This window comes from Desmodus rotundus, chromosome 10, assembly GCF_022682495.2.
Source record: "Desmodus rotundus isolate HL8 chromosome 10, HLdesRot8A.1, whole genome shotgun sequence".
NCBI lineage: Eukaryota > Metazoa > Chordata > Mammalia > Chiroptera > Phyllostomidae > Desmodus > Desmodus rotundus.
In genome coordinates, this window is record NC_071396.1 from 36,641,488 (window position 1) to 36,659,839 (window position 18,352).

Genomic DNA, 18,352 nt, shown 5'->3' on the forward strand with positions numbered 1-18,352 from the left:
TACTGGGGACCTGGCCTGCAACCCAGGCATGTGCCCTGACTGGGAATCAAACCAGTGACCCTTTTGTTCACAGGCTGGGGCTCAATCCACTGAGCCGCACCAGCCAGGGCAGTTTATTCTTTTTAATTGCACTTAATGTTACCTCCTTCCATTGCTATGGCCATCTGATTATTTGAGATTTGTTTGCTACTACAAACAAATGCTTCAGGAAACATCTGGAACATATATCTTTATGCATAAAGAGCAATATTCTTACAGGGTAGACTTTAGGTATGAAAATTAATGGCCAGGCATGTTCATTTTGATACGATGTCCATCAGAATGTCTATACCAACAGGATATAAGGTCCTCTACCTCTGCTGTCCATGTAACACAGGTTTTTCAGCCTTTTAAACATTTTTTAAATCCTCAGTGGAGGATATGTTTATTGATTTTAGAGAGAGAGGAAGGGAGCGGGGAGAGAGAGAAACACTGAAGTGAGAGAGAAGCTTTGATTGATGGCCACCCATACACATCCAGTGGGAATCGAACCCACAACCCAGAAGTGTGCCCTGACCAGGGATCAAACCCACAACCTTTCACTGCACTGGACGAAGCTCCAACCAGCCACGCCACCCAGCCAGGGCAGGCCTAGCTGTCTTTTCCTCAACGACTGGCCTCTTGGGCTTCAGCTTCTGGTTCCTCTCAAGCTCCCTGTGCCCCTCTTGACTTTTATCTGTGGGAAGCTCAGTGGCTCCTCCTGACTTCCCTCTGGCCCTGCCTCCCATCAGATCTGAAGAGATGTGTGTATGAGTTCAGGTTCGGGGCTAGAAACCATAAAACTCAACTCAGAGTGATGTACGCGGAGAGGGCGGGAGATTTCGTATGAAGATGGGACCAGCCAACACGTGGGCATGACAGTTTGGTGTCCTTGTAAACATCTATTTTGAGCATCCTTTGAATATTTGTTTAACCTTTTGAGTAGAAATGCTGGTCTCTGTGCAGGGGGACAGCTGAGGAGCACTCAGTGTCTGCCTCGTTGTCCAAAGAAACGCACGTTTGGCCCCTTAGATTCCTACTCGCTGCGGAAAACAAAGGCCCTGCAGTTACCAGGCCCCCTCCACGCTCTGCCCCTGCATAAATCCCATGACCAGTTGGCCGTGACAGTATCGTGTACAGGCTTGGATGGAGTCTCCCCCTCCTGGCTGATCTGGGCACTGCTTCCCTTAGAGAATTTCAGATTCTCATGATTTTATTTTACTACATCCCAGTGTAGTTCCATCACTCCTTGTAGACTCCAAAGGGGAAATGCTGTCGGACCTCAGGAAGGACGGTAACCAAGTCAGGAGCAGGCAGTGCGGGGGGGGGGGGGGGTTCACCCCTCATTTCTGTGGCTCTGTTTCTGCTTCATTCTTTGTTCTTTCTGAATACTGTTTCTTCTTTTCCCTCACCTCTCTGACCCGTGTGGCCAAACATGGCCCCTACCACCCCAGATTCCAGCAACTTCCAGATTCGCGGAAGAAAGACAGTTTCTGAACGGGCTCGAGTTAGCACGCTGTGACGGCCAGCTTTGGGAGGGGGACGTTCTCAGGTATATGATCCAGGAGCCCTGACCTGTGGAACAAGGGCAGCTGCTCCACAGTGGCCCCCCTGAGGTGGCTCCAGGGTAAAAATACCTCTTTAAAGAATCAGAACTTCCTGTTCTGTTGTAAAGGGGAAGGAACCAGAGGTAGCTTCCTCCTCTCCAGTGGTCTCCGTCGGGACTGACTGGGCCCCCCCCCCCCCCCCCCCCCCCCCCCCCCCCCCCGCTGCGGCCTGAACGTACTCGGAACAGCATTGCTCGAGCAGACAAGATGGTGTGCGTGCCAGTTCACATTTACCCCAGAACATAAGCGTGTGTGCTCCAGGTGCTTGTTCAAACAAAACCTAAAGTGTGCTAGCAGACTTGGGGTGTTTTTTGAGTCATTCTTCGCTTCCTTGCCCAAATGCGTCTTTCGAGGTGCGTGCCGTGACTTGGCGTTGGAAGTTAGCACAAACACGCTGCCCACTGCTTGCATTACCGTCACGAACTGCCTATTAGTCAGTCACGAACACCGCAAATCCGCTTCCTGATACATTGGGCGCTAATCATCAACCCTGTAATATGCTGAAAATGTGGTCCAGTGAAAGGCTTGACTCCCAGTAAGAAGTGACACCCACTTGTCCCATTTTCTATCTTTTTGTTATTTCCACATCAGACCCACGTCTGGGAGGAACTGCTCATCAGGGACCTGTGACGCGTGCTGGCACGCTGGCCCGTGGAGGCCCTGCACGGTGGCCTGCGGCCGGGGCTTCCAGTCCCGGAGAGTGGGCTGCGTGCACACCAGGAGCTGCAAACCCGTGGCCGAGAGGCACTGTCTGCCGAGGAAGAAGCCGGCATCCTGGCAGCACTGTGGGGGGCCTTCCTGTGACAGTATGTACCCCTCCCAGGTATCACGACTGCTCCCCCCAAACCCTGCTTGAACCCTGCTTCCCCCAGATCCTCTTGGTGGTACCTCATCAGTGTCGTGTCTGAGGGCTCGCTCAGCGTGCATGTGGCGTATGGGACAGAGGAGGTGAGCGGCTTTGATGCGCGTACAACACCCTGCTCTTCAGGGACGCAGCAGCTGAGTCAGTAGGGTGCTGGGGGCACGGGTCACTGCCTTCTAACAAGCATGGGCTGCCACTCCCTGCACCTGGTAGTCTCACACCTTCTACAGGGATCTGTGGGTAGGACTGAGCAGGTGGCATATGCCCTGACGTTATACAGGAAATTTAATCATATATGGATTCATTTGGGGGGAGGTTCACAGCTTTCAACAGTTTTACAAGGGGTTTGGGACCCTGCAAAAGCTGAGCGGTGAGTGCCATGCGCTTCCGACCAGTGCAAAGCAGCGGCACTGGCACGAGCCCACTTTCCTCCCTGTGCTCGTGGTCTCAATGTATGCTTTTCATAAAAGCCAGCGATTTTTAGTGAGGTCCTCATCAGCTGTGTGTTAAATGCACATGGGTTTGTTTTTGTTCTGTTGTCTTTTGTTTGCAGGAAGCTGCACAGACACAACTTACTACTGTTCATTTGTGAAGCGTCTTAGTCTGTGTTCGCTGGACCTGTACAGACAGAGGTGCTGCGGGTCGTGCCGTGAAGGATGAACCTTGGGAGGGGTCGGGATGCTCGCTGTGAAGACAAAACAAAAACGCCCAAGCTCTTTCTGCCACGCAGGTGGTTCGCAAACGCATATTTCTTCAAAAACTCTAGACCCCGCCATCCCACCCAGGCGCAGGCCCAGTCCCCCCGTTAAAGTTTTGTCCTCTCATTTTCCCACAGGCAGTTTTTCATTCCGGTTCTGTCACATGACTAGTGTGTTCAGACTAGCCTGAACACACCAGCAGGCATGCCGTGGCACGTGGGACCGCATCAGGTCCTTCGCAGCAGGCGACCACCAAAGGCCACACATGTGAGCTCACATCCTGCTGCTTCCTGGGACGCATAGACTAGTGTAGCGTGGGGCATCCAGAGCCTTGGGAAACACCACACGCGATGGCTTCCTCTTCTCTCAAGTCTTAGGGTTTCTGAATGTTCATAAGGCATTTACATTTTCAGAAGCTCTGGCCGGTAGTTCCTCACATGTTGGCACTCATGGGTTTTTTATGGATCCTTAAGTTTAGTCTGTGAGAAAAGAGACGGTCACTCTGGACAGGCTTGTAACACCGACTGGTCCCAGGATCGTGGGGGGAGGCCACCCCATCCTCGCTCTTAAAGAACCCACGGGCGAAAGTGAGAATGTCGCTGCCGTTTCCACAACTGCGCAGACCTATCTGAGATCCAGCAAGGCACTTGGACACCAAAGGAGAGGGAACATTAACGTTTTCTACTGATTTTGAAGTGTATTCGACGCTGTAAGAGCTGTGAATGAAACTTTTTCTGAGCGCTATTTTCTTGCACACCAACAGAAAATCAAAGCCTTATCAATAAGACCTAATTTATGCATGAAGTGGTATTCCTAAGGATTTTTACTCCGGAAAAATTATAAGAAAGTATCTAAATATGAAATATGGTAGTTGAAAAAAAAAACTGTTGACGGTACATAATTGTTTTTTAATTAGAACTCTTTTTTTTCCCAGCAAATCCAAAGCGAGATTAGGACTAGGCTGGAAGTTACAGTTAGGACGAGGGTTCGAGGCAGGGTTTGGTGACAGTGTTTGGGGTGCATTTTCGTTTCAGGATTGAGTTCGGTTGGATTGGAAGTTAAGTTAGGGCTGAGGCTAGAATTGGCTAAGGGCCTTAGGGCGGGGGCCAGGTCGGCTCAGACTTGGGTTGGGGCCACACGGGCCAGCGCTGGTGTGGGTGATGATGTCCGGGTTTGGAGTCAGCGGTGCTGCTGAAGAGTTTGGGTCTAGCAGTGAACTGTAAGTTCTGAAGCTGGTTTTGTTACGGGGCTCTTTCCGGTACGCCCCACCAGGTAATGGCTTTCGCTGTCCCACAACCCGAAATAAGTGTCCCTGCTTCTTCAATTCATTGTCCCAGTGGCCAGTGCCCATGACAGCAAAGTGACGTGAGGCAGCAAAGTGATGTGAAGCGGGTCGCGTGGGACCTCATCCCTGGTCGCTCATAAGCGGGCAGCGTGTTTGGCTTGTCTGTGGTCTCTCTGCCGGATCCCAAGCGCCGGGTCTCCCCGTCGCCCCTCAGCCTCACTGACACTGTGACAAGTGCTACCGTAAGTGGATGGGTGGCGGCTGGGATCGGACGGGGACCCGGATTGGACACTCCAGCCCGCAAGTCACTGATCATCAATCCGCACTTGACTGTTGAAAGTTTTTAAATTAAAAGAGAGATCATTTTGTAAGATACTCTTTGTATATATTTATAGGCCTTAAAGGTGCAATATTTTATTTTGTACAGTGTGTAAGAAAGACATGGGACATATATTTTTCTTATCAACAGAATTTCTTATCAAATGGATTCACCTTTGTATTTAAAGTCGCTATTTTTCGTTTGCTAGTGTACTTTTTTTGTCTGCATCGTGCAAAGGACATTCCTGTGTACTGTACTGTACTACTGTTCCTACAACAGAAGAGTCATGTTTCTTCTTCATGATCCTTAAGAAAATCAGAAATAAATTTACTTTGATTATTCCATGGCATCCTCATAACTGCAGGTGGCTTATTTGCGTTGTGTGTTTTGGTGGCCGTGAGTCTTGTCACCTTGGCTGCTTCCTTGTGACTCCAGGACCAACCTTGATGGGTCCGACGCCCCAGACTGTCCTTGGCCCTTTGGAGTGTGGCCCACGAGATCCAGGGCAGGTCGCCCAGAGATTCTACTCACTCCCTTAATGCCATCATTTATGTGCTGTGAACCAGAGTGAAAAGGCAGTTGAGGGAGGACAGGGGAAAGAAGATCCAAAGGGATGGCCTGGACTGGGACTAGCAGCGGGTGGTAGCACAGAGAGGGGCAGGGCTGACACCCTTGTGTTTTGTCTGTTGTGAGGAGTTTAGGGACTAAGGTGACAGGTCCACACCTGGAGTCGCGTCTCTACCTCGCAGTCCTGGGTGATGTGCTTTGGGAGTAGCAGTGAGTCTGACAGACCACAGTCTTGGTCTTGAAATTCAGACTCCCCTGCATTTGCCAAAGGCCTTGGAGTGGCTGTGGTCACCCTTTATGGAGAACAAAAATCAATCTTTTTGCAGTAACTTTGAGACCGTGTTACCATGATGTGGTTGAGCCATGTGGGAGATAAGCAGTTTCACAACCTCAACTGTCTCCATTGCAATCATTCGTCATTCTTCTTCTCCTCCTCCTCCTTCCCTTCCTCCCCCTCCCCCTTCACCTCCTCTTTCTCCTCCTCCTTCTATTTTTTTAATTTCCACAGAGGCCCACACGGGTTCTACAGAGTGGAGGGCACTATCAGGAGATAGTATTTCCTTCATTGCCAATGCAGAGAAATTTCCCTAATGGCTAATGATGTGGCGTATCTTTCCATGTGCCGATTTGCCATCTTGTATAGGTTGCATTGTGTCCCCTCCCGGCCAAACTTTGGAAATAAGATCTTTGCGGATGATTTAAGATGTGATTATTGGGGGGGTGATGATGTTCATGAAAGTCCTATGTCTGTGAACTCCAGTATGACTGATATTTTCATAAATTCAGACACAGATGTGTGCATACAGGGAGAACTCCATGTGAAGATGAAGGCCAAGATTGGCAGGCCAGGGAGCGCCAAGGACAGCGGCAGAGCTCTGGAAGCCAGGAGAGACCAGCAGAGCTGACCCTGCATCTCACGGCACTGCAATGCCTGCGTCTCGGACTCCTCGCCTCCAGAACTGTGAGACCGGGCATTTCTGGTTTTACTAAGCCGCCCAGTTCGTGGTGTTTTGTTACCACAGCCTTAGCAATAATACCTCCATCTGTCTGTATTCTTATTTGGTGTTTACATCTTTTAGCCATTTTTCCCTATTGTTGAGTTTTAAAAGTTCTTGATATATGTCCTTTGAAGTGAGTTTTACAGGTTGAGAGACAGGGCTCAGAGAGGGCAAGTCGTTTGCGCGAGGTCACGTGCTAGTCTGTCTGTGGAAGCAGACCCAGTCCCTGTCATGCACACTAGCATCTGTAATGCTTGCCGGCTGCAAGCCTCTCCCGGCCTCAGAGCCTCGTTATATTCTGCAGCGGCTGCAGGTGAATGAACTCTCAGTGGGGATATCGGAGGTGATGGTGAAGCAGCCCTGGCCGCCCTGGCCACCCTAGACGGCAGCTCTCCAACTGCTGTGGTCATGGGCCGGTTGGGAGGGGAGAGGGGCGTTGGTGAGAGGCCTGAGTCTGTGGTGTGGGGTGAAAACGGGCACATCTGTGTAAAGCATTATTGAGTGCAGAAGGAAGCGGCTGGAGCCTTGCCCTGGCTGGGTGCTCAGGTGGTGGGAGCGTTGTCTTTATGCACCAAGGTTGCAGGGTCAGTTCCTGGTCGGGATGCACACAAGGATCAACCAATGAGTGCATCAGTGAGTGGAACAACGAACTGATGTCTCTCTGTCTGTCTCTCAAATGAATCAATAATTTTTTTTTAAAAAGGTAAGAATATCAAATTATGGACAGGTTAACCTAGATAAGACTTTATTAAAAGCTGTCTTTTCCAGGGAAGATTGGGTACAGAAGTGACTTTATGAAAATGTATTCCTTTATTGATCCTTTATTCATGTTGCTGGGAAATATAAAATCTTACATATCATAATTTTAATACGTACAAAAGTAAATTAAAACACACTACTTTCAAATAATCTAAAATATTTGAACCAAGTACACTTCTTCTCAATTAAGTACACAGTTTGAAACAAATTTAAAGCTACAAATGTAGGACAAAAAAAGCTACTAAACTGTAGGACAAATCCTATTCCCCCATAATGCAATCATTTATCAAAAAACCACGCAGTAAGAGTTTAATCCAATAGGAGATTTTTCAGCACTGACAGACACACTGTGTTCTTTCTACTTCACAAGGACAAGAAGGTCTAAGGCCCTTAGGAAGGTCTTAGGGCCCCGTACTGAGCCCAGTCCTTCCAAATGGTGACTCTGGGTGACTCTTGGGGACGATCAGGCGCATGGTTACCCAAGGTGACCCTGACGATTTCTTCAGAGCTGTCAGTCATTCCTGAAATGACTCCAGCAAGTGCTTTCTCCTGCCCAGGCACGCTGTCGGTCTCTACCTCATCATCCCCCCATCCAAGCTCTCCATTCTCTGTAACAACTTCTCAGGTGGTCGTGTGTAGGGAATGTGACTCAGCCCTGTATGGAAAGCCGACAGGAGCAAAGTGGTGGGCCGGAGCCAGACCCTCCAACCGGCATTCCCGTGGGAATCGGGCCTAGAATACACATCCAGACTGTTATGGCTTGCTCCTGCTAAAACTCCCTCACCCTGGCCTGAAATTGTAAATGTTTATTGCCTATCTTCAAGGTAATTTCCAAAGCCTGTATGAATTTTCCCAAGGACGGAGCATAATCAGCTCGTCACCTTTCCCTTCCGCTTTTGTTATTTTTGTTCCCTTGATTGTCCCTAAAATGTAGACAACAATATTCTGTTAATAGATAATAAATCCTTCTTTGATGTAAGGCCCGAGAAAAACAGTAAAAGCCTGTGCAGGCAAGGGTCAGGGCGCTCTCCCCTTGAGAGAAGTGGTCGTGGGACTCTCATCTTAAGAGAGTACCATGCCATCCCTTTTTCTCCACAGGACTGCTGTGGTCTGTGTGGATTTGGTTACACTATTAGTACAAAATGGATTTTAAGATCCTGCTTTCCTATGAAAAAATTTCTGGTTTTCTTGATTAAAAATTTAAAGATGATTTGTTTTTGCTCTCTCAGAAATTTTTTTCTACTCTAAACAATTGATTTTTGCCTTTGGAAAGCGAACATCCTCTGAGTTAGCCTTCTTGCAAACAGGACTGGCTGGCTGGGCGGCTTTCACCGTGGGCGTGACCCTGCGGAAGAATCTGTGACCTCGGGAGTTGGTGTTTTCGTAGATGTAGCCTGGGGGGCACGGGTAGCTGGCAGGGCAGACTTCCTGTTTCTTCGGGGCATACTCCGTGGAGTACGTGGTCAGGTCATTGAATGGGCTGGAACTCTGAAAGGGAGCGTTTAGGGGCTTACAGCTCTCTGTGGGAATCAGTGCGTGTGGCACATAGTGAGATCGGAAAGTGCTCAAACCGTCGAATTTTCCAGATGAGTGGGGAATCTGCTGCTGCTGTTTGATGAGGCCTCGGCGACAATTTTCCCACGCGGGGAAATCTTCCTTCATGGTGCTTTTTCCCTGGAAAGGACACTTATTATTTCTCCTGTGGGACACGGGCCTGATGGGGATGACGCGGGCCACCTGATAGGGAACGTAGTCGAGCTGGCTTGTGCTGTGCAGCTGCATGGCCCCTGGAGGAGGGACATACTTGGGTACTTTCTTGACTTCAGGGGGTGGGATCTCCCATGGTTGAAAACGGTCCTGGAATTCGGTGCTTCCCTCAAATGGAGCATTTTGGGTCACACTGGTATGTGTGGGCCTGCAGATGTTTGCACTTTCACCAAGAAGACCCTGAAAGGCACATCGGTGAGTTGTGAGGTCCTCAAAGGGTTGGTTGGGGGGCCTGTAAGCTTCTTTGGGCCGAGCAGACTTGGACTCGAGCTGATAAGGCACATAATCGAGGCGATGGCTTGTGTCGCCATGAAAAGGGGCTGTGGGAGGTTTGACCGCAGAGATGGGTTTAAAGTTTTGCCTCGGCTGCATCTCCTGGGGCACGTAGTCATCCTGAAATGTAGTGGAATTTCCAAATTTCACAGTAGGGGGACAGTAAGTTTGTTCTGGTTTACTAAGTTCACTTCTCTGAATGCCCCAAGCTCTGTAATCATCTTGAAAAAAAAGAGAGAGAGAGCATTTTTAAATACCGAGCGAAACTGTGATCTTGTCAATATCATGAGCCGATTCTCTCATTGCCAAACACCTGTCCGTTTCCTTTAGGATCTGAACACTAATCCAGTATGGAGTTCCTCTGATTTCCATCGGCTCTGTTCTTTGGGGTCCATTTCTACCTGCTCTTCCTTTGCCCCTCCCCCCACCTGTAACACATGTAACTTTCCACTTCTAGGTTCATCCAATCATACCGCCAGGGAAAGGAACACCAGGGTCTGAGTGTGGATAGTTTTTGAAAGCCAAAATGGTCGTGTGTTGGGTGAAGACAGTTTAGGAGATTTGGTTCTGTTCCTAGAAGCTGGTTGGAATTTTTGCTCTAATTTATAAAATGCTAAAGTGAACCATAAAATCTAGGATTAATGGATGAGCAAGGTCCCGGCTGTGTGAGCAAAGGTGAGGAGGGTCTTGCTTCTTGCTCTGGAAGGGCCCCTCAGAGGAGAGGGGATTCCAGCTGCGTTGTGCAATGGGAATCCTGCAGGCCTCCCCGAGCAGAGGTACAAGGCGACTCATGGTATCCCCAGAAGATCGCTGGTTTCCATTTACCTCCGCAGGAAATGGACTTCAAAGCATTCCCAAAAGACACAGGGCCGACTAGAGGCCAGGGACCCAGACCGAGTGCTTTCGGGAGTGCTAGAAATTGTACGTACAACTTGGAAGGGACAACAAGAGCTCGGCGTGAGAGTCAGTGCCAGACACCTGAATTCCATGTCTGGCTGCTTACCTGGACCCTGGGTGGAAAACTGCAGTGCTTACCCTTCAACTTAGGGCGATTTGGGTTTTCTGTTTCTAGATGAGAAAGGCAGAAAGCTGAGAAATACCACTGAATTGCCATCGCCTCAACATATATATTTCTAAAGAGCAAAAATTAATTTATAAAGAAGTTATACAAGATAAAGTGTTAAGAGTCTAAAGCCCACTGCCATGTTTATGTGAAAGGCCAAAATGCAAATGTTTACTGTTACACCTCACTTGAAGAGAACAGTTCCTCACCCATAAGACATTTCTGCTAGGACAGCCAAATTTGGGACCACTCAGTCACTCCTACCTCAAGCTACTGGTGTCTGGGTAACATTGGGCACCTGAGCCAAGGGTGGCAGCCTCTGGGCTTGCAGAGGCCTGTGAGACCGCCTGGCAGGAGAAGGTGAGGTGGGTTCTTGTTTCTGTGACCCTAGATCTGGTGAGAGAGAGAGAACAGGTCCTCGAGTCTTTAGCTAATGTTCCTCTTAATCCCCGGTAATACTATTTGTTCTGAAGGCTGCTTTTTCTGATATTAATATAGTCCATCCTACAGCTTTCTGTAACTAGAGTTTGCATGGTATACATTTTTCCGTTCTTACTTTTAACCTAGCTCTTTGTATTTAACGTGGGTACACACGTTAAACACAAAGATACTGTATTTATGTGGAGAGCACATAGTTGGTTCTCTTTTTTCTTCACGTACTAGGACGATCTTTGTGTTTCCATTACCGTGGTTAGAACCACTTCCCTGTAATGTTATTACTGATATGGCTGAACCAAGTCTGTCCTCTTGTCAGCATTGAAATGGTCGCCAGTCTACCCGGTGTGGGGTGGAAGGAGCGGAGTGGCGCCAGCTACATGTGGGATCATGGGACTAATGTGACACAACGCATGTCTGGGGGCGTTTTTGGTTTTTGTGTGTTTGGAGATAGAGAAAACCAAGCAGGTGGCTGAGTTTTGGGCAGGAATCCAGGTCTCTTAATGCTCAGGCAGGCAAATGGTCTTTGGTTCACTCTACAACATTATTTCGACCAAAGAGAGAAGTTTTTTTTTTTTTCCTGAGCCATGAGGACGAAGTTTGACAATGCACCAAAATAATGATGTGGTGTTAGACGTCAAGGCTGGAAGTGGGCTCTGGTCGTGCGGTGGCATCCTTTTTGAAATAAAGGCAAGTTACCTTTGTAGGTTGGGACAGTGTCCAACTTCCCTTTCTTAACTTGCGGTCTCTCCAAAGGCCGGACTATTGCCACGGGCTGCACTTTGTAGGAATTAAAATCCCGTTTGTAGGTCGTGCCCAGGTCAATCTGCCCATGTTTTGGTTTGTATTCTTCCGGTACGTGGCGAGGCTGTTGGACTATTTCATAGGGACGATAATCGGATCTGAAACATAGAAATTTCAAACATAGCCTCACAGATTCTTGTATTTGTAATTATTTCAGTGTGGTACTGGAGTTTTCGAGGTTTTTACTGGAAAGGTGTAAGGAGATATTAAAATGGTGATAGGTGACAAGCTCTTTGAAAGAAATAATTGAATTCTTTTGTGTCCTGTCCAGTGACTAAATACCTCAAGGAATAAATATGTCAAAAATCCTAGTTTTCCAGACATCATTATAATGGATCCCTAGTTAACTAGATGTTACGTAAATAAAATCTTTCCGTAATTGAATTTCTCCCAAACCTGGAAGTAAATCTCAGGTTAAAAACTTAATGAATTTGAAAACATTCTAAATGTGTCCCCTGGGTCCACTTTGTCAAAACCCTTATTCATCTCACTTACAAACTCTGGGCAACTCTCGGGCACGCCTTCTCCTTACTGAAGTCGTGCAATCTTCCTGCTCTTCTGTAAATGAGCAACTCTGGCCTTTCAACAGAAGTCACGTTCCTAGTGTGGACGTGAGCCTGACTCATCCTTAGATGCCCCGCAAAGCCCCTGCCGTAAAGGACCTACATGGTGATGCAGCTGCACCAGGCCTCGCAGCACGGCGTGTGGCAGAGCTGCCACTGCAGGCACCGATGCTGTCTGGCGGGTGCAGGGCCGTGTCTGAGCGCTCACACTGCATGGACCCAGACCTGGCTCTGTCATTCATGAGGTGCATGACCTTGGACATCTTAGTTAACCTGCCTGCGCCCCAGTTTCCTATATACAAAAAATAGGACAATAATACCATCTCCTTCCTGGGGTTGTTTTAATGACTCTCACACACACAGTGCTTGGTACACAGTATGGGCAGTGTGAGAGCTGCTACTCTTACTTGCACAGGTCTTCAAAATTGCTTCCCCCCTGCCCCCGGACTGCACTGACTGTGTCACTCATTTTATGATTTGCTTAAGCCATCCTGAACGAATCAATATTTTCTCTATATGTCCATAAGCTCCAGAGAACCAAACCAGACTCAATGAACACTTTCTCCTCTTCACAGTGTAACTTGTTGACCCCATTTCCTGCCCCCAGCCACCGACTTCAGCCTGGGTCCCAGCACTGCGGCTCCTGCACTGCAGCTCCAGGGCTTGCAGACCTCCGCGCAATCACGTCCCTCAGGTGGGTTCAGTCCTCGCCTTACCCGACCTCTCAAACAGTGACTGGCGTTGCCGCCCACTCCCTCTATTCCTGGGAAACCCTCTCTTCACCTCCTTTCCTCTTCCCACCCAATGTTCACTCCTGAGGACAAGTCTCCTTATCACCTGTATAGAAATGACTCAAATTTCTACCTCAGTTCAGACCTCTTCTCTGAGCTCTGCACCAGCATTTACAATGGCCTCTTGATGAGTCGATGGCATCTCAAAACTTAATAGGTTCCTCGTCAAACTCACTATTTTCCTCCAACAAATGTGGTCCTTTGGCCCGTTCCCTCAGTTAGTGAATGCGCTGCCTTCTCTTCAGCTACAAGGCCAGAAAACTCGGACTCTCCCTGCACACCTCCCTTCCTTCCTGCCTCTGGTTCGCCATCAGCTCCTGTCAAGTTTTGCCTCTTGCACATCTCTCAGCTCTAACTGCTTCCTGCATCTCACCGCCGCCATACCATTCCAAGCAGCTGTTCATTGCAGCTCATTCAGATCAGTTCAGTCGCTTCCTAAAGTCACTTACCTGCACCCACTCTGGTCTTCTCCCCAATCCTTTCTCACATTGCACCCAAACTCATCCTTTCCCAAGTAAGTGTGGGCAGGTCATTCTTGCTCTCATCTCCCTAGTCACTCTCTTTTAACCCCTTTATATCCCCCTCAACCCCAACACACACACACACACACACACACACACACACACACACAAGAAAGGCCCTCATGGGCTCCCTCATGAGCCTCGTTCACACAGTGCCTCCCCTTGCCCTCGCTGCTCCTGCAAGTCCTCCTTTCCAGGCTCCTGCTGCTGCATGCTGCTCTCTGCCCAGGCTGTACTTCTTTATGCACTTAATCCAGTTAATTGTCTCACATCCTTCCTGCTTTAGCTCATTCCTTGCATTTCCCTGATAAAGTCAACCCTCTTTTATTCTGGCTGTCAAGTGACCTTGTGCTATCCTTCATAGATTTTACCATCGTTGCACTTTTATACTTATTTTGGGGGATGTTTCTGATGGCCACGTTCACCTGATGCAACCTCTGCAGGCACAGGGAGCTCGTGAGCACTTTGTTTTCATTCCTTCCGCGCCCTAGGAGCCCAGCATCATGCCTGACCGTCATGAACATAGTGGATGAATAGTGGTAGCAATCGCATATCTCTGCCTCTCCAGACTTGTGGGTTGTTCTTTGCTCTTCCCGAGTGCCAGCTAGAGGGCAACAGGCTAAAACGCAGAGCGGGAGTGGAAGAACAGGGAGAGGACAGAGAAAGCTTGGAAGTCCGAGTTTCTCTAGTCAGGCCAGTTAGCAGTTAGAAAGAGCACCTCCAAACCCAGAGCAGCTTTCTAGAAAGACGTAGTCAAGGCTCAGTGCACTTCTATTCACCCGACACATCCCGGAACATTCGCCGAGTCCAGAGCCACACGGTCAGGGAAGACTTCCCGCCCGCTGGGCCATCGCCCACGCTGCGTGCGCAGAATGAGCTCTGTTGGAAGCGAACTGAAAATGGGTAACAGTGAAAGTGGAAGTCGTTGTAGAGCATGTTTTTAAACGCTAAATTAGAGAACGCTCCAGTGTGACTTCCTTGGTAAGCAGGAACTTAATGCCTGAGATGGTGCCTGGCGTCTAGTGTGTGCATTAACAGGATGAAGAAAATAAGGAACCCATTGTATTGGCAAATGTACGAAGAGATCAAAAAAGCTAGGTCCAAATGAGGAGTTTAGGCTTAGGAGGACTTTTTGTTGTTGTTGTTAAATCACCCACTGAATAAGTCATCGAGTGCCTACTCTGTGCTGGAAGGCATTGTACTAGGTTTCTGGACCCAGAATGCTGAGACGAGAGTAGACATAGTTCCTGCTTTCAGGGAACATGGAGGCTGATCTAATGATCAGTAACAGGAATATGCTTTGGGAGCTGACACGGGACTTTCACCAGCTGAAAACTGGGCGGGTGTCACAGGCTCTCCGGAGTGGTAACTGAGTTGAGATCTAGAGTTGCAACTTGGAAAAAAAAAAAGAAAGCATTTGATTTTTCTAAAAAATAATAACAATAAAGAAATAAATACAATGGGAAAGTATAAGAGTATTTTAAGCAGGGAAGAGAAAGGATTAGATTTGCATGTTAAAAGATCATCTTGGCTAAAGTGTAGAAATAGCTCAGTGACACAGAAAGCAGAGAAGACACAGGAACCGCCTGCATTTCCCAGGTCATGCTGACAGTAGAAAACAGGTAAATACAAGAGATTTTAGCAGGGAAAGAAATATCAATACAACTTTTCATTTCTCTTTTCACTGTTATTCGAACTAAATTCTCATCATTCTGTTTTCTTCAAGTTGTGACTCAACTAGTTTCTTGCTTCTTAGGTTAGTTCAACTTAAATCCATGAAAGAGTTCAATTTAAAGAATTAAACAACTTTATTCAGAGCAGAAGAGTTGGGAGGAAAATAAGTAAAGCAAGTAGTTTCTCAATATTTACTTAAACGTTGTCATTCCTTCCATTTTACCACGGTATGCTCGAAATCCTTGCTTGGGTTTAAGACTCTGAGCGGGAAGAACATTGCCGTAGGTAGGATACTTTTCCAAATATTCAGTCGTTGGGCAGTACACGCCAGAATTTTCATAAATCCTTGTGGTCTCATGTGGACAATGATGTCGCCTGTGCAAACATAAATAAGCTGAAAGATTATTTTCACCTTCAAAAGCATTGTGTGTACATTGTAATCAGAGACCTTCAATACACTCAGCATCTCCAAATTTAAGAGCAGCTTTACAAAAACATAAAAATCCTTTCATTCTCTATTTTCTCTGCAATGGTGTTCACAAACACAGTGACTAAGTTATGGTACGTTCTTATGTGGTGGAAACGCTGGCTTCCCTCTGACAACAGTTTGGTGTGTCTTCTGCTACAGGAGCTGAAAAGCTAACAAGCGAATTTCCCCGGCCCCCGCAGGCAGGTTCCACAGTGTAGGTCTCACATGCTGCATGTACTCTCATGGGACTCTGGCCCGGAGAGAGCTCCCTGGGGACATCCAGTCTGCCTGTGTGGACAGGTTGGGGCAGAGTTTACAGCCAGCAGCGGTTAGTCAGTGTCCTGGTTTGCAGGGGGGCTTCCTGCCATGTTAGCTCCCTGACCGTGGCACTGGCGGGTGGCTCTGAGGCCTGTGGTTCTGTGGCAGTTTCCTGATTGGGGCAGAGCCAGGGACTCCTCGGCAGCCCAGTTTTGCAGTACGATTTTTGGGAAATTTTTCCTGAAACCTTAGGTCGAAAACTGTCTCTGCGGTTCTTCCGACAATTCTGTGAGCTACATCTACTCCTTAATAAATTCCTTTTTGCCTGCACTAGCCAGAGTAGATTATAGGGCCCATCACTGAGAACCCTGACTGATACGTGCTAACAGTGTGCAATTGTGAACGAGAATGAGGTTGATCTTTACAACTATTAGAAGATGGGGAGACGGTGAACAATGAAAAAGCGGGTTGTAGAATGCTACGTATGGTATGCTCTCTCACTCTTTTTAAAGGAAGTGAATGTAAAACAAGTCTTAAAGAATATTTGTTATCTGTGGGGGACAGGATTAGGAGGGATTTTCACTATATTAGTTTTTTTTTTACTTGGATTTTTATACTATGCTTCATGTTATTTATTTCATAACCAGAAGAAAACATTTTCTGAAAAGTTGTAAACCTAGCACACCGTGTGTACGTTAGAGTGACTGTGATATGCGGTGTGAAGGCAGGCTGCTTAATGAGTGCAGGGGGAGCCTTTTCTAATCCGTGGGTTCAACACCACGGCCCTAAGAGCCTTCAGAGTAAAAGGTTCCTAGCTTCGAGATCAAATTCTTTTTCTTTCACGCTTTCAATTTCTAATGCTTGAAAATCAGCCTAAACTTTACTTCATGTTTGAACCATATAGATTTTAATTTTCCTAAAGTTTCTATGACCTTTAATTCCTCTTATATCTTTGCATTTCACATGCACTCACGATTTTCAATCTATTGTACCACCTGTTTTATTGGGTCCTCTTTTTTCATGGTAGGTGTCCACAGTTTGGAGTGTTAACTGTCCCTAGACACTCAATTTAAATTCCTTAAGGAAGCATTCTTCCTTAAGGATGCGGTGAATAGAAGCTGTCTGAACTCAACACATTTTTCTGTCTTTTAAAAACACAATCCATGGAAGAGATGAAAACAGGTGTCCCTCTAGAGCTGAAAGACAGTGTTCCCTAGGTTTCCAAGGGGAAAGAGATGGTCTTGGACTGAAGAAAAAAAAAAAGAGGAAGAGGGAAAGACTCCCCCAAAGACAGGAGGAAGGTGAAAAGAGGAGAGGGAGGGGTTCCTAGGAAAGTGGGGGGTCTTCGCAGCACTAGGTATCAATGTCCCAGGAGGCAGCCAGATCTCCAAAGACTTGGGTAAAAGGGACCTAAAGTCATGGCTCCCAGTGTTGCCGGAGATCCTTGTGCCTCAGACAGAAACCTGAAAGCGAGGGTGGCACCACTCCTAAAGGATCATGAGTAGAGCCGCTCACTGGGAACCTGGCCAGTGTTCACAGTCCAGAGAGGACGCTTACACTGGCAACCCCTCAGCTCCCCATCCGTGCCCTGCTGGAAGAGGGCAAACCTCCACTGCCGTGCAGACTGAAGTTCCTGACGGCTGCGTGGAAAAGGGTGTTGGGTCGGGTATAAAGATTAGAATAAAGGGAAGTAATTTTTGCACATCACATCTTTTGGATTCATGCCCCAAGTGTTATTTATCTTTTAATGTGCATCTATTAATTAATTACAAACAATCTTTATTGTAAAACTATGGGGAGGACTGCTTTCCATCAACGCACAGTGGTTCTCCTTTGGAGGGGATTACAACACGAAGGGAGTGACATATTCATGATATTCATTTGGCCAATATTGATCTAATCCCTGGGTCAACAATGAAGCTGAACAGGAAGACTGTTGGCAGGGCTAGGAGGTTAAGAAGGACTCACAGACCAATCCTGGGTGTCAGGGTGGCGACTACTACCCTTCCCACCATTCAGATCCCAAAGGAGTGCTGCCTGGGTGGGAACGGAATGGGGTAAGGCTGGGACGGAAACCTGGAGATGGAAAGACGCCTAATACGAGTTTAAAACTCAGGAACTGTACGCCGTTCTGTTGTATCCTTTTTCTCGACCTTTCCTTCCTTAAAAAAAAAAAAAAATTGTGGGGCATTCAGTCCCCACATCACTTTACCGGCCTTAAATCCGGCCACACCTTCACATCTACCTGCCCGGCCAGATGGCAGGTCAGTGTGCACCCTGGACAGGGAGCCTACACAGCAGAAACGCGAATAACCCAGCAGTCGGCGGTGCCGAGCGAACTGAGCCCACGTCCCCTGCCCTCCTGGGGACCACCTGAGGCTCCGGCCGCCGCCCCCAGCCCCACGCGGCCGCGCCTCACCCGCAAGTGCAGATTTGACACAGGCACCGGCTCTTCATACTGTGCTGCCTGCAGGGTCCACTCTGCGGCTCTGCAGAGCTCAGCAGCTTCCCCAGTGCCAACGAGTCAGACGTAGTCAAGGCAACGCGGCCTCCCCCCCCCCCCCACCGACGGACGCGGAGCCAGCTTCCGGTTGCGTCAGCACGTGCGGGTCAGAGGTCGT

The 18,352-nt window shown here is 48.1% G+C and overlaps 3 protein-coding genes across 5 annotated transcripts in view; 2 read left to right on the top strand and 1 right to left on the bottom strand.

The window, feature by feature from the left end:
• ADAMTSL3 (ADAMTS like 3) overlaps positions 1–5,131 on the top strand; it is a 143,647-nt gene extending 138,516 nt beyond the window's left edge. Inside the window, exons 28-29 of one of the 2 annotated variants that reach the window (XM_045196616.2) lie at positions 2,217–2,448; positions 3,041–5,131. In XM_045196616.2, coding sequence (XP_045052551.2) covers positions 2,217–2,448; positions 3,041–3,079 — 271 coding nt within the window. In that variant the 3' untranslated portion in view covers positions 3,080–5,131. The remainder of the gene's footprint in view (positions 1–2,216; positions 2,449–3,040) is intronic. The other variant, XM_024561776.3, reaches the window with a different exon arrangement.
• Positions 1–18,352, top strand: part of EFL1 (elongation factor like GTPase 1) — a 339,962-nt gene that overhangs the window by 253,292 nt on the left and 68,318 nt on the right. The window lies entirely within an intron of this gene.
• On the bottom strand, positions 7,063–18,282 carry SAXO2 (stabilizer of axonemal microtubules 2). Of its 2 annotated transcripts, XM_024561932.3 has the most exons (4): positions 18,151–18,282; positions 15,200–15,379; positions 11,351–11,553; positions 7,127–9,374 (listed from the first exon to the last, which is right to left on the bottom strand). In XM_024561932.3, the coding sequence occupies exons 1-4, from the start codon at positions 18,186–18,188 to the stop codon at positions 8,353–8,355; spliced, it is 1,443 nt and encodes a 480-aa protein (XP_024417700.3). In that variant the 5' UTR covers positions 18,189–18,282; the 3' UTR covers positions 7,127–8,352. The 2 variants fall into 2 exon arrangements, with proteins under 2 accessions (XP_053769361.1, XP_024417700.3); XM_053913386.1 differs by lacking the exons at positions 15,200–15,379; positions 18,151–18,282 and adding an exon at positions 13,756–15,186 and having other exon boundaries at positions 7,063–9,374.